The sequence below is a fragment of the Carcharhinus amblyrhynchos genome, chromosome 25 (genome assembly GCF_965287045.1).
Source record: "Carcharhinus amblyrhynchos chromosome 25, sCarAmb.v2.hapA, whole genome shotgun sequence".
Taxonomy (NCBI): domain Eukaryota; kingdom Metazoa; phylum Chordata; class Chondrichthyes; order Carcharhiniformes; family Carcharhinidae; genus Carcharhinus; species Carcharhinus amblyrhynchos.
Window position 1 is genome coordinate 13,935,995 of NC_137348.1, and position 15,832 is coordinate 13,951,826.

At 43.8% G+C, this 15,832-nt stretch overlaps 1 protein-coding gene across 3 annotated transcripts in view; it reads left to right on the plus strand.

The window, feature by feature from the left end:
• Window positions 1-15,832, plus strand: part of LOC145358239 (tetratricopeptide repeat protein 16-like) — a 54,354-nt gene that overhangs the window by 18,251 nt on the left and 20,271 nt on the right. For all 3 annotated transcript variants that reach the window (XM_080212081.1, XM_080212082.1, XM_080212083.1), the window contains 2 exons: window positions 5,885-6,099; window positions 8,712-8,959. In XM_080212081.1, coding sequence (XP_080068207.1) covers window positions 5,885-6,099; window positions 8,712-8,959 — 463 coding nt within the window. The remainder of the gene's footprint in view (window positions 1-5,884; window positions 6,100-8,711; window positions 8,960-15,832) is intronic.

Here is a 15,832-nt window from a genome sequence, read left to right on the forward strand (position 1 = left end):
ACAATGCAGCTTTTCATTAAAAACCACAATTTGTATCAAGCATTTCTGCTTACAAACCTGTCTCAATATGTGCTTTTTCTATTCACCCCCAAAACTGGTCCATCTGTTACTGTTGGGTTGTCTCAGAAGACATTATGTGTCACTCAAATAGAAGATCTTGTTGAAGTCAAAGATCTCTCCTTAAAAGTATTTTTATTTAAATAACTAACCATTTACAAGGCTATGGAAATTCAAGACATAGCTACAGCTCCTCTCTTAGCTTCTTCTCGCTCATCCCTCTCTGAATGACATCATAGTTCCTTACACACATACTCAGTAGTTTTTATTCAAGGCATGTCAACATCTCCCATAAGGTCATTCTCCCTACATTGTTATCGACACATCCTCCTACACATCCCATCCAAAGTTAGTATTTTCAAGGGGAGAATTTCCTTGGTGGTTCCTCCTATCTCCCTGAATACGTTTTGGATTTCCTTTTGAGTCTGTTGAGGATCTTCTGCTCTGGACTCCTTCCTTGAGAGTTGTTGCTCCTGTTCCCCATGTCAGTGATGATTGTTGATGTGAAGTCCCCATGTTAGTGATTCTGTAGATATGGAGTCTCTGTGCTAGTGATTCTGCAGATGTGAAGTCCCTGTGTTAGCGATTCTATAGCTACGCAGTCCCTATGTTAGTTATTCTGCAGATGTGAAGTCCTCGTGTTAGTGATGTAGCTGTTCAGTCCCCGTGTTAGTGATTCTGCAAATGTGCAGTCCCCGTGTTAGCGATTCTGCAAATGTGCAGTCCTCCTGAGAATCAGGGTAAGCAGTCCATCCTGCTAATGGTTTCCTGTTCATTGAAATCCAGGCACTCCTGTCTCTTCAGATGATACATATTTCTGTCTGGACCAGATGTGATTTTGGTTGTTGGAGCTTCTCCATAATGGCACCGTCTTACGGCTGGTCTCTAATCCACACCACTCTCCCTTTTCAGGAGTGCAACAGTCATGGGTGCTGGGTCATTGGTTGAAAGTACAGGCTTGGTTTGCTCTGTAACCTTCTTCCTTTTCTCATGGTCTTCAATTCTGACATTTAGCATTAACCTGTGGGGAAGGAAAGGAAGTTGGGTTCTTAGCCTGTGGCCCATATAAAGCTTGCACGGGGTGAAACATTCTGCAATAGTGTAGAGCAGTAACTGAGCAGGACTCGCTGAAGTCTTCATTTACCTGAGTAGATCTTTACTGATATGTACCCCATCCCCCCCTTAGCCTCTCCATTGGCCTGAGGGTCTGTGGGTAACTTGTAACATGAGCAAATTCATGTGATGCCGCAAAGATTGGAAACACTGGTTTGGGACTTGTGGCCCATTGCCAAGAGACAACAATGTCCAGGATGCCATGTGTGGGAAAACATCCTCTTCAAAGAGCTTACAACGCCTTTAGCGGTGAGGCCATGTAGCTTTTTTGCACCTCTGTCCAGCAGGGGTTTTATTCTTTGCGGTCCTGCCACATCCGGCCATGAATGGTAATGAGACAATTAGACAATTCACTGGAGGAGGACGTTCCTCAAATATCCCCAACCTCATGATGGAGGAGCCAAGTTCATTTGTGCAAAAGATAAGGCTAAAGCAGTCACAACAATCATCAGTCAGAAGTGCCGAATGGCTGAATCATCTCAGTCTCCTCTGGAGGTCCAGTACAGCTACAACACTGCCACCTACCTGGCAATGTGGAAAATTGCTCAAGTATGTCCTCACACAAGAAACAGGACAAATCCAACTTGGCCAACTACTGTCCCATTAGGCTACCTTGTATCATCAGTAAAATGATGGAAGTGGTCATCAACAGTGCTATCAAGCAGCACTTGCTCAGCAATAACCTACTTACAGACACTCGGTTTGGTTTCCACCAGGGTCACTCAGTTCCTGACCTCATTACAGCCTTGATTCAAACATGGACAAAATGCCAGAAGTGAGGTGAGAGTGTCTGCCCTTGATATCAAGACAACATTTGACTGAATATGGCATCAAGAATCCTAGCAAAACTGGAGTCAATGAGAATCAGGGGGAAATCTCTCTGCTAGTTGGAGTCACTCTTGGAACAAAGGAAGTTGTAGTTGTTGGAGGTCAATCATTTCAACTCCAGGATGTCGTTACAGGAGTTCCTCGGGCCAATCATCTTCAGTTGCTTCATCAATGACCTTCTACCATCATAAGGTCAGAAGTTGGGATGTTTGCTGATGCCTGCACAATGTTCAGCATTATTTGCAACTCCTCAGACACTGAAGCATTCCATATCCAAACAAGGCAAGACCTGGACAATATTCAGACTTGGACTGACAACCGGCAAGTAACATTTGTGTCACACAGTGCCAGGCAGTGACCATCTTCAACAAGACAGGATCTAACATTACCCCCTGACATTCAATGGCATTACCATCACTGAATCCCCCACTATCAACATCCTGGGGCTTACCATTGACCAGAAATTGAAGTGGACTAGACATATAAATACTATGGATACTATAGCAGGTCAAAGGCTTGAAATCCTGCTACAAGAAACTCACTCCCTGACTCCCCCTACATTCAATCTACATTCAATCCTTCCATCATTGATGATCAGTGCACCACCTGCAAGATGCACTGCTGGAACTTACTAAGATTCCTCAGGCAGCACCTTCCAAAACCATGACCATTACCATCCAGAAGGACTAAGCAAGCTGATTCATGGGAACATCGCCACCTGGAGATTCCCCTCCAACTCACTCATCATCCTGACTTGGATGACTTTCCTCCGGATACTCCGGTTTCCTCCCACAGTCCAAAGATGTGCAGGGTTAGGTTGATTGGCCATGCTAAGAAATTGCCCCTTAGTGTCCAGGGATGCGTAGGTTAGAGGGATTAGTCGGTATAATATGTAGGGATATGGGGATTGTGCTCAGTGCAGACTCGATGGGCTGAAGGGCCTCTTTCTGCACTGTAGGGTTCTATGGTAAAAATGTATCACCGTTCTTTCACTGTCGCTGGGCCAAAATCCTGGAACTCCCTTCCTAACAGCACTGCAGGTGTACCTACATCTCAGGGACAGCAGCAATTCAAGAAAACAGCTCATCACCACCTACTGAAGGGTAACTGGGGATGGGCAATAAATGCTGGCCAGCCAGTGACACCAACATCCTATAAATTAATTTTTGAAAAGTTTGCAGCAGTGAGAAACACTTTCCCTTTGAATTTGGGTAGCTCCATACTGAGGTGTTTCCATGATCTGGATGGAAAAGTGAAAGGCAGAAGCAGCTCTTTCTGCCCCTGTCTGTGAATGGCACAGTTAGAGACTATGGGAGGAAGCTTACCAGCAAGTTCATACGATCCCATCTGAAGCCAACGGAGAATGCTGTTCTCCGAGCCTTGTCTGCTGTCAAAATCGGGGCGGGAGCACTGGTAAAATCCTGGTCTATGTCTTCAGTAGAGCGTGAGATACCTGGCCACATACAGACTGTTGCACCCCAGCCAACACTTGCTGGTACCACAAAGTCTTTGGTGAATCCTCTAGAGGACTTCCAGGTTGAGAGCTCGTGGTAACACCAATCACTCATTGTAGACCAAGAGGTCACCCATGATGCTAATGTAGCAATGCTATTCAAATTACTGCCTCAGGACAGGGTTACTAGGAATATCCTGCAGACAACCAGCAAAGCAGTGTGTTCAAATCTGCAAATATTCTTCAGCTCACCTTCAAGCCTCTCGAAATTCTGTTGTTGGCAAGTACTAAGAACATAGAACAAAGATCAGTGCAGCACAGCAACAGACCCTTTGGCCCTCTAACCTGCGCCAATCATGATGCCTGTCTAAACTAAAACTGTATGCACTTACGGAATTCATATCCTTCCATTCCCATCATCAACCCAAACAAGTGCCACAGTGTGGCGACTAGGGGAATTTCACAGTAACTTCATTGCAGTGTTAATGTAAGCCTTACGTATGACTAATAAATAAACTTTAACTTTAACTTAATCCATATATTCATCTAGTTGTCCTTTAAATGCTGCTATCACACCTGCTCCCACCACCTCCCTGGGCAGACATTCACCACTCTCTGTGTAAAAAAACTTGCCTCACACATCTCCTCAACTTTTCTCCACATACTTTAAACCTATGTTCCCTATAACTTAACTTTTCTAGCCTCGGTAAAGAGCATCTGACTATCCACTCTGTCCATGCCACTCATAATCTTATAAACCTCTATCAGGTCACCCCTCAATCTCTGTCATTCCAGTGCGAACAAACTGAATTTATCCAACCTCTCCTCATAACTAATACCGTCCAGATCAGGCAACATCCTGGTAAACCTCTTCTGTACCCTCTCCAAAGCATTCACATCCTCCTGGTAATGTGACAACCAGAATTGTAAACAATATTCTAAATGAAGCCCAGCTAAAGTTCTGTACAGCTGCAGCATGACCTGCAAATTATTATAATCAATGTCCCGACCGATGAAAGCAAGCATGCAGTATGCCTTCTTGACTACCTTTTCCACCTGTGTTGCCATTTTCAGTGATTGGCGGACATGTACCCCCAGATTTCTCTGCCTGTCAATATTCCTTACGGTTCCACCATTTACTGTGTAACTCCTACATGCATTGGACCTTCCAAAATGCATGTAGGAGTTATGTTCATGAAGACCTCAACTTCCTCAATGAAAGTTTTATCTTCATGGTCTAGGTAGTTGAAGGGTATCCATGACAGAGTGTCAGTCGTAGTTTGGTATTTATCTTGCACGTACTCCATTGTAGCATCGCATCATATCCCATCAGCCTCAACCTGAATCTCTGGATTGGAACTGGCATCTTTGCAATTTCCTTCATGTTTGACAGAGTTACCACTGGTTTGTGATCAGTTCTGATTTTGAACTGTAGATCTAAGCATTAATCAGAGAATTGCTCATGTGCTCAATTTACTTGTGAGGGTTTCCTTCTTCATGACAGCTTGGCACTGCTCAGTCTCAGTGAAGAACCTTAAACAGGTCCTCTTATTCCATTACTCTGGACCTGGAATAACGCTGTTCCAAGTCCTGCTGCTGATGCGACCATATCTACAATGGTTGGAAATCCAGGATTGTGGTGAGCCAGGGTTCCCAAACGTATCAACATTGATTTGATTTGTTCAAAGAATTATTATTGATGTCCAATCCAGCACCACACCTGGTCTTGTCACAAAAGTTACTCGAGAGGTTCATTTACTTGAACTAATATAGTCATAAAGGTTTACAGGATGGAAACGGGCCCTTCGGTGCAACTTGTCCTTGCCGCCCTTTTTTTTTAAGTCCCTAAGCTAATCTCAGTTGCCCACATTTAGCCCATATCTCTCTACAACCATTTTACCCATGAAACTGTCTAAATGCTTTTTAAAAGACAAAATTTTACCTGCGTCTTCTACTACCTCTGGTAGTTTGTTCCAGACACTCACCACCCTCCGTGTGAAAAAATTGCCCGTCTACACACTTTTGTTCTCGCCCCTCTCACCTTAAACCAATGCCCTCTATTTTAGACTCCACTACTTTTGGGAAAAGATATTGACTATCGAGCTGATCTGTGCCCCTGATTATTTTGTAGAAGTGGAAATTTTCTCAATTGGTTGACCCAAAATCCCCCAGTAAAATTCCGTCCTGACATTTTATCCAGATGTCTTAATCGAATCTGAATTCTATTATAAAATGTGGCTGGATGGAGTTAGGATGCAAATCAAACCATGATCACATTGAAAGATGGAACAGGCTCAAGGGGCTGAATGGCCTGTTCCTGTTTTTACATGACCCCCCTCTACTCGCCATGAAAGTGGAGTTTGTTAAACACAGTACTTTCGAATTGTGCTTAATTGCATAATTTATATGATTTTTCTTCTCTCTTGTCAACAGATAGCCAATTGTTATCGAGATGTCAGTAGCGCCCTGGCTTTAGATCCAACCAATGAGGTGGCATTATCACTACTGGCCACTCTGGCGAGCAGAGCTGAAGAGGCAAAGGCACGAGCGGTAAACAAATCCCTCGTCGGCAATTTAACCAGTGCACTGGACAACATCAATGAGGCTATAGACAACAATCCCAGTGAGGCCAGCTATTATGTTTTCAGGTATAACCATTAGTAATAACCAGGGAATTAATTCAAGCCCTGCTATTGCAAGTGCTGTAACAAGTTAAAATTGTAAACCACTAATCTACCATAATATACCAATAAAACAGAGTGGCAAATATAGAAGAGTAAATTTATTGGGTTGAATAGGGATGTTCATTGCTTATTTTGTTTAATTTCCCATGACAGATATAAAATATTTATTGATGTGTTTCCTTATATTTCATCAATTGCTTGTCTGGATTACTACATCTCTTATTCCTTCACTGTCAGTAGGTCAAAATCCTGAAACTCCGTTCCTAACAGCACAGTGGGTGTATCTACACCACATGGTTCACCACCGCTGCCTCAATGACAATTTGGAAAGGGAAATATACAGAATCATAGAATCCCTACAATGCAGAAGGAGGCCGTTCAGCCCATTGAGCCTGCACTGACCACAATCCCCCACCCCCAGGCCCTATTCCCATAACCCCATCTATTTACCCTGCTAATTTCCTGTCACCAGGGTCAATTTAGCATAGCCAATCAACCTAACCCGCATATCTGTGGACTGGGGCCTTTGTTTAAAAAGTTTTACTCCATCCTTAAAGTTACAAAGCCATTGCTCAGAGTGCACCCAGCAAACCAAAATCCATTCCTTGCTTGCTCCAGAAATTAAATTCAGATTCCAATTAAATTCAATTCATGGTCTCCACAAGAGAAACAAGTTCCAAGCTGAAAAGATAAGGCATTACATCCTATCTTGGACTTGATCTGATGCTTGATCTTAGTCAAAGGGCCTAAAAGCATATAATGCTACCTTGCCAGTGACGGCCACATCCAAAGAAAGAATAAATAAAACAAGAGCCAAACAACGCCCTTTTGAGCAATGGCATGTTTGGGTCTGTGTTAAAGTATTGGGACAATGCAGCTTATCATTGGTACATGCTTCATTGGCACTTTTGGTCTGTATGTGGACCGTTTCCATGGTAAGTGATGCTTGTTGCCATGAGTGCAGAGTTTAGTCTATGAAAATGTGGCAAGAATATTTTAAAATCTATTGTTTGGCCAGTAGAAATAGCTGTTCTACAGTCCTCCCCAAATTTGAAATTGGATGAGTGAATAGTGACGAGGGACAGGAATCTTTCCTAGTCCACAGGGACATTGTGGCAAACTATGCTGCAACTCACTCAATCCATGCAGAGACCTACTAACATCAGGAGCTTCCTAACCTACATAAGACAATAAGATTTTGAAGCAGAATTAGGCTATCGAATGTGCTCCACCATTCGATCATGGCTGAAAAGTTTCTCAATCTCATTCTCATGCCTTTTTCTCACAACATTTGATCCCCTTACCAATCAAGAACCTATCTGTCTCTGTCTTAAATACACTCAATGATTTGGCCTTCCGTGGCAATGAACTCCATAAATTCACCACCCTCTGGCTGAACAAATTCTTCCTCATCTTGGTTCTAAAGGCTGTGCTCTGGGATCCTGACCTGTCCTCCTAATGGAAACATCTTCCCCATATCCACTCTATCCAGGCCTTTCGGTATTCTGTAAGTTTCAGTGAAATTCCCCCCTCTTCCTTCTAAACTCCTTCGAATACAGACCTAGAGTCCTCAAACACCCCTCAAACATCAAGCATTTCATTCCCAGAATCGTGAACCTCCTCTAGACCCTCTGCAGGGGCATCATATCATTGTGACCCTTTGCAGCATATTTGTCACCTGGGCCATGAGGGTGACATGAATATTTTAAATTACATTTAAGAAGCTAATTGTCTTGGCTCTCTTTATTCCTCTGTGTCTCTTTATTTTGGTTCCAGCAGTGTTGTAACTTGGGCTGCCTAATATTAATGCCTTATGGACATAATTCTGATTTTCATAGTTCTCTGTTGCTATCCAAGCTTTAGTACAGAAATTCCAACTCCACTAACTTGACATCAGTCTCACACACTGACTACCCTTACAAACTCTCTCATTTAGTGGGAATTATTGGAGTGTAGATTTATGGTAAGTTTTGTGGTGATAGCCATTGGGAACTGGAATATAATTCAAACGTATTTAACAAAGAACAAAACAGCCCAGGAAACAGGCCCTTCGGCCCAACGAGCCCGCGCCGCCGTTTTAACACAACCAGTCCCCCTCTCCACCCATGACCCTTTCACTTAGAATACTGAGAATATGATTGCCCTTCACATGTATATACTAAATCAACAGTCATGTTCGAGATACTCATAGTCATAGAGTCATAAATGTTTACAGCATGGAAACAGGCCCTTCGGCCCAACTTGTCCATGCTGCTGAGTTTTTACCATTAAGTGAGTCCAAATTGACCGTGTTTGGGCTATATCCCTCTATACCCATCTTACTCATGTAACTGCATAAATGCTTTTTAAAAGACGCTGTTGTACCTGCCTCTACTATTACCTCTGGCATCTTGTTCCAGACATTCACCATCCTCTGGAAAAATTACTCTCTGGACCCTTTTGTATCTCTCCCTCTCACTTTAAACCCATGCCCTCTAGTTTTAGACTCTCCTACCTTTGGGAAAATGATTATTTTTCTTAAATTCTGCCTTCTGCACCCATGCCATTCCTAATTCCATTTTGTTTCCAAACTTCAGGGGGATCCTGTATAGAAGACTCAAGAATTTCAATGCTGCTATTGATGACTACCTCTTCGTCTTGGACAGGATAAGCAACGCGGAACAAAGTGACACCTACCAGGAGACTCAGAATCAACTCCTGCTGACATACAATGACTTTGCAGTGCACTGCTACCACATGGGCTTCATAGATGAGGCAATCCTTCTCTTAAACATGAGTATTAGGGGAGAGAAGCAGCAAAAGGGATTGTACATTAACCGAGGGGGTAAGGATTATTTCTGTTTGTGTTCCAGATGATGTTTACACAAAGGGAAAGTATCTCACGCAGGGATCTGCATTTGTAGAGCTTCCACTAACTCATCAGAACATACTAAATTGGTTAGCACTGCCGCTTCACAGCACCAGAAACCCAGGTTCAATTGCTGGCTTGTCTGTGTGGAATTTGCACTTTCTCCCTGTGTCTGCGTGGGTTTCCTCCGGGTGCTCCGGTTTCCTCCCACATTCTGAAAGACGTGCTGGTTAGGTGCGTTGACCTGAACAGGCGCTGGACTGTGGCGAGTAGGAGACTTTCACAGTAATTTCATTGCAGTGTTAATGTCAGCCTTACTTGTGACTAATAAATTAATTTTAAATTAACTTTAAACTCTCCAATCAAGAGACAGAGTTAAGTTAAGGAGCAAATTCTGATTTGTCATCCTATTGTAAGGAGCTTGCTATTTCCATTTATGATTCTAATGGTTGTCAGAGATCAAAATTCATTCTGTCAAACTGTTATTTTAGGGTACTGGGTCGGCACTTTCAAAAAGCTCTAATTTAAGCCTTTCAGCTGTTTCTGCACTAAAGTCTTCACCTTGCGCACTTCATTGTGCTGACATGGTCTGTGACCATCTTATGTTTTGCTTGGGTATTATCTCCCTGGTCCTGGAATGTCCTTCTCCCTTGGTGCTTTATTGGGGTTGTCTATATCTTATTTTAAGGTCTATGCTATCCATACTTGAGGTTTTAAATACTTATCAAAGGCTTTTAATGCCTCACCAAATGTAATTGAGGATTCATCCGTACCTTGTCTTATGATTACCTTGTTGGCAATTGCATCAAATAAGTAGGGTCCTGTTGCAATCTCAGAGCTTTCTTTGCAGATTTGCAGGGAAGCTTTTAAACCAATAGTTTTGGCCAATGATTTGTTTCTCTGAGTTTGGAAAATCGAACTGAAGGAGATTTTCTTTAATTTACTCTGTCTTCTGTTTTGAAATTTTTGTTTCATTCATTCAGTCTCGGCAGCCACGTGGTATGGTGCTGACTCTGGACTCGGACTGCAGCTTCCTTCCAGCTGCACTAGTTAAACAATCGCTATGTTCTGCCTGATTAGTATCCAAATTATTTATAAAAGGTTAATTCAGCCTTGTAGTGAATTTTGTTCACCATTTATGTGCTTGGTCTAGGTCCTTTGACTCTGATGTGGAGATACTGGCATTGGACTGGGCTGGGCACTGTAAGAAGTCTCACGACACCAGGTCAAAATCCAACAGGTTTATGTGGAATCAGAAGCTTTCGGAGCGCTGTTCCCTCATCAGGCGAGTCAATCACTCGCTAGATGAAGGACCAGTGCTCCAAAAGCTCATGATTCCAAATAAACCTGTTAGGCTTTAACCTGGTGTTGTGAGACTGCTTACTTTGACTCTGTATTTGATCAAGTTTGGCTTTTGCTCACTTTTTTTGTAATCTGGCTAGTTCCTTTGACTCTTTGTTCAATTAAGTTTGACAATGGACCTCCATGTGCTCTGGTGGAGTCTTTTGCTGCTGCGCAGTAGATTTATCTACTGCCCCTCAGCCTTCACATCTGTAACGGGTGATCTCCAGCTGTGTCTTTGTTTTAGGCGCACTTGCTCAGGTCAAGATATTATTTTTCCATTAGTTGGAATTTCAGGATGTGTCCCTTGCTGCTCTCATATTATAAAGTGGTTTCGTGTCTCACTAAGTAGTTTGGAGGTTTGTGTACTTGAACATAAGCCATGTGTTATTAACATGTAACTATATACATATTTCCAAGGTATAGCCCTCACCAGGTGCAATCTTCATGCTGGCTAGTCTCGGACTCGCTCAACACACTGTCTACCATTATGTGACTCTCTACCTCTTAATGTGGGTGGGTGCTATTTTCCTAGCCCTAAATTAACCCGTGCTATTCCAAACAGTCTACGACACTCTCTCGATCTTTCATTGAGAACTTTTGTCGTGACATTGGCCATATTCATAGAATCCTACCATTCAGAAGAAGGCCATTAGTCCATTGAGTCTGCACTGATCATAACCCCACCCAGGCCCTATCCCCATAATCCCGTGCATTTACCCTAGCTAGCCTCCCTGACATTAAGGGGCAATTTAGCATAGCCAATTCACCTAATCTTTGGACAATGAAAGAAAACCAGAGCACCCGGAGGAAACCCATGCAGATACAGGGAGAATGTACAAACTTCACACAGACAGTGATACAAGCCAGGAATCAAACCTGGGTCCCTGGTGCTGTGAGGCAGCAGTGTTAACCACTGTGCCACTGTGCCAATGCCTCTGCTCCTCTCACTCACTCTATCCTCTGAACCTGCTGCACTTCATTCTCCCAGGTTGAACCCTGACATATCATTAAATCTATTACAAGGATGCCTTGTTGTCTGGCATGCTGACCTTTAGCTAGCAGACAGCGAATGCCAACTCTCTGACACTTTCTCTTATCTCCCTCTGGACTGTGACTTCACTATCAAAGATTGTATCCAACCCTCTCACTGACTTCATCTCCTCTGGCAATCTTCCCTCTACTCTCTCTAACCATGTAGTTTCCCAGTCCCGAACAACCCCCTTTTACCCTCCATCCTGAGATCATGAACAAAACTACCCCGGTTAACCCAGTGTTCCAGCCTCTTCCTGCCCCACTGGACTTATTTGTTCCTGTCTCCGCTCTGTTTTTCCTTCCCCTTGTACAGTCTCTTCCTACCTTCCCTTCTGATGTCTTCCATCAATCACTTCAACTATTTCCAGCTTCCTGCCCCTAAATGCCTCCTCTTCACTATGGATATCCATTCCCTGTTTACCTGCATCCTCTATTAGGATGGTTGCTGAACTCTCCGCTTCTTTCTCAAACAGTGGTCCACTCAGTGCTTTGCCTGGCTAAGCTTCTTCTCAATCTGAACAACTTCTCCTTCAAATCCTCCCACTTCCTCCAAATAAAAGGATGTTGCTATGGATACCACATGGGTGGCAGATATGTCAGCCACCTTGCGTGGGATTTGGGAAACAGTTTTTATTCCAGTCCTACTCTGACCCTCACTCCCTCATCTCTTTTCCAGGTACATCAATGACTGTCAGCGCTGTCTCCTGCTCTCATCATGAACTGGGAAATGTCATTGATGTTGTTTACAATTTCCACCCATCTCTCACCTTCACCTGATCCATCTCTGACTCTCCCCTTCCTCAATTTCTCTGTCTCCTTGCCTGGAGATCGGGTGCCGACTAATGTACATGATAAACCAATGGACTCCCACAGCTATCTCAACTACATTTCCGCATACGCTGCTTCCGCCAGGCTTGTGTTGTTTTCATTAGGGCAGAGAAGACTGACCAGATCCAGGTGTACAAGGTTACGGGGGACATGGACAGAGTGGATAAGGAGCAGCTGTTCCCCTAAGTTGAAGGGTCAGTCACAAGGGGACACAAGTTCAGGGTGAGGGGCAGGAGGTTTGGGGGGGTGGGGATGTGAGGAAAAACATTTTTACCCAGAGGGTAGTGAAGGTCTGGAATGTGCTGCCTGGGAGGGTATTAGAAACGGGTTGCCTCACAAACTCTAAAAAGTACCTGATGACTACTTGGCACATCATAACACTCAGGGCTATGGGCCAAGTGATGGTAAATGGGGTTAGGTGGGAGATGCAGACTCGATGGGCTGAAGGACCTCTTTTGCACTGTATGATTCTATGATTCCTCCAGTTTCTTTGTCTCCGATGCATCTTTCCAGTGCTTTGACATATCCTCCTTTCTCCTCAACTGAGAATTCCCACCCAGTGCGGTTGACTGGCTTCTCCACTGTGGGTCTGATCCATGTCACACTCTCTGCTCTCAACTCTCCCCATTTCTCCCAGAACCTCATCTTCCACCATCATCCCTACCAGCCTCCATATCCAACGGATCATTCTCTACCATTTCCACCAGCTCCAACTTGATGCCATCACCAAACACATCATGTCCTGCCCTCCTGCCAGCGCTCCATAGGGATATGACAACCCAGACCCCTTCTCAGGAACTCGTAACACTCCCTCCCTTCCAAATGAAACAACAAATTACTTGGACTCCTTTCATTTTGCTATACTGTATTTACAGTTTATTATGTGATCTCCTCTACACTGGGGAGACCCAAATGCAGACTGGGTGTTACTTTTGCAGTTCACTTCCTTCCATTTAGTCTGCAAGCTCAACCCTGAACTTTCGATTCCTTGTCTTTTTAATTCTTGAGCTTGCCCCCGTGCTGACCTTTCTGTCTGTGGTCTGCTATAGAGAAGCCCAATGCAAACTCAAGGAACAGCACTTTATCTTACAACTTGGCACTCTGTAGGTTTCTGGACTCAAACTTGAGTTCAACACCTTTTAGCTCATAACCTTTGCCTCCATCTTATTCTGTGTAGTATTTTCTTCTCCTGTTTTGTATCTTTCTTTATCCCTTTATTTTGTATTGATAGTTTTTAGGTGGCCATTCATACCTCATTTGGACACAGCTTTGTTTTGTTACTTTATCTCTCACCACTCTCTTTAGTTTTTGCATTATGAAATATTTGGTTATTTAATCTATGAGTGGCACAGTGGTTAGCATTGCTGCCTCCCAGCGCCAAGGATTCAGGGTTCAATTCCACCCTTGGGTGACTAGCTGTGTGGGGTTAGCACATTCTCCCCGTGTCTGAATAGGTTTCCTCCAGGTGCTCTGGTTTCCTCCCACAGTGAAAAGTCTGACAACACCAGGTTTTAGTCCAACCTATTTATTTGATAGACTTTTCACTGTGTTTACGCCAGTCCAACGCCGGCATACCCACATCATTCCTCCCACAGTCCAAAGATGTGCAGGTTAGGTGGATTGGCTACGCTAAGTTGCCCCTTAGTTGTCAGATGGATTAGCAGGGGAAATACTTGGGATTAGGGGTGGGTGGAATTGTTATCGAGTGTGGGCTCGATGGGCTGAAGGGCCTCCTTCTGCAATGTATATTCTAATCCATTCTCATCCCCCTTCCTCGTCTTCCAGCCCATCACAGAGCTTTTCTGCTGTTCTCCCTGCATTCCCCCTCCCCCCTGGTTTTAAACCCCCTCCCTGGTTTTAAAACTGTCATATATTATTAAGCTTCTTCAGTTCTGACAAAAGACCATCAACCTGAAATGTGAACTCTGTTTTCTCTCCACAGGTGTCGCTCGACCTGCTGGGTTCCCCTGGCATATATTGTTTTTAAATTAAGTGGATTGTTCCTTTGACATGTTAGCACAAATGGGATGGGCTGAACAGCTTCACCCTGCGCTGCAAAATCCCCCGATTCGAACTGACTGCTCAGAGTCACGTTCTAGCAAATCCAAATGGGCAAAATGTGGTCATGTGACTTTTTAAAGTGCCGCTATTTTAAGCACTGCGATTGGCTCAGGGGAATAAAAAAAGCTCTCATACAATTTCCCCACGGTAACCACTGCCCTTAAGCTCTGGTAACCAAGAATACATTTCTGTGAAAACAATGCAACTAATAAATCACCCATGACATTGGTTTGTGGCAATTGCTGGTCCTCCGTCTCTGGTAACCAGAAATGGCACGATAAGATTACATCGCCTGACATTATCCCTTTAAAAATGTGTTTCTGTGGTCTCCACTAATAACATCATAAACTGAGAGTTGATCCAGTGTTTTCTTCCCATCTGTTACAAAATTAATCAAAAAATATTGCACTGCCAGATAAATGGATTTATACATAAATAAAAATAAGTTAGAAATTCAAACTTCCATTTTACAAATTCTCATCTTTATTTTCAAATCCCTCCTTGGCCTCACCCTCCCCTATTTCTGAAATCTCCTCCTACCCCCCTGAGATATGTATTCCTCTAATTCTGGTCTCCTGTGCATTCCCACTTATAAATACTCTACCATTGGAAACTTCCTCACAACTACCCCCCGCATCCCCCTCCTCCACTCAGCGAGGTTCCCAGGTAAGGATTGCACTCCAATTGCCCAGAACAGCAAAACTTGCGATGGGCAATTGCCCTGCACTGGGAACCATCCAACAATGTGATTTAAATCACAAACTCTGGAATGTTCTGACTGTGTTTCTATAATTACCCAGGAAAAGTTAGAAAAATTAAAATGACTTTTACCTACTGGGCAAATATACAGAGTTAGAAGTCTCACAACACCAGGTTAAAATCCAACAGGTTTATTTGTGGCAAACACCACTAGCTTTTGGAACTGGCTGTTCCTTCGTCAGGTGGGTGGGAGTTTCACCTGATGAAGGAACAGCCAGTTCTGAAAGCTAGTGGTGTTTGCTACAAATAAACCTGGTGGACTTTAACCTGGTGTTGTGAGACTTCTTACTGTGTTTACCCCAGTCCAATGCCAGCATCTCTACATCACAAATATACAGACCCAGACTGACGTCTCCCATAGACACCCCCAACAACTGATTCCCCAGGAAGTCTCCACCACCCCCCCACCCCCACACAGATCCCTAACTGCCACTACAGCCAGCAAACTGCCCAGCTCACCCTTCTCATGGCTGTCTGACCTCCCTTGACTGCCAACACCCCTCCACATTCTACTCACTTACCTGAGAAACCTACTTTCTTCTGGCTCGAACGTGGCAAGACCTTTGAACTTAGAGTCATAGAGGTTTACAGCACGGAAACAAGCCCTCTGACCCAACTTGTCCATGCCACCCAATTTTTACCCTTAAGCTAGTCCCAATTACCTGCATTTGGCCCATATGCCTCGAAACCAATCTTACCTATATAACTGTCCAAATGTTTTTTAAAAGACAAAATTGTACCAGCAACTACAACTGCTTCTGGCAGCTCATTCACCCTCTGTGTGAAAAAATTGTCCCCTCTGCACTGTTTTGTATCTCTCCCCTC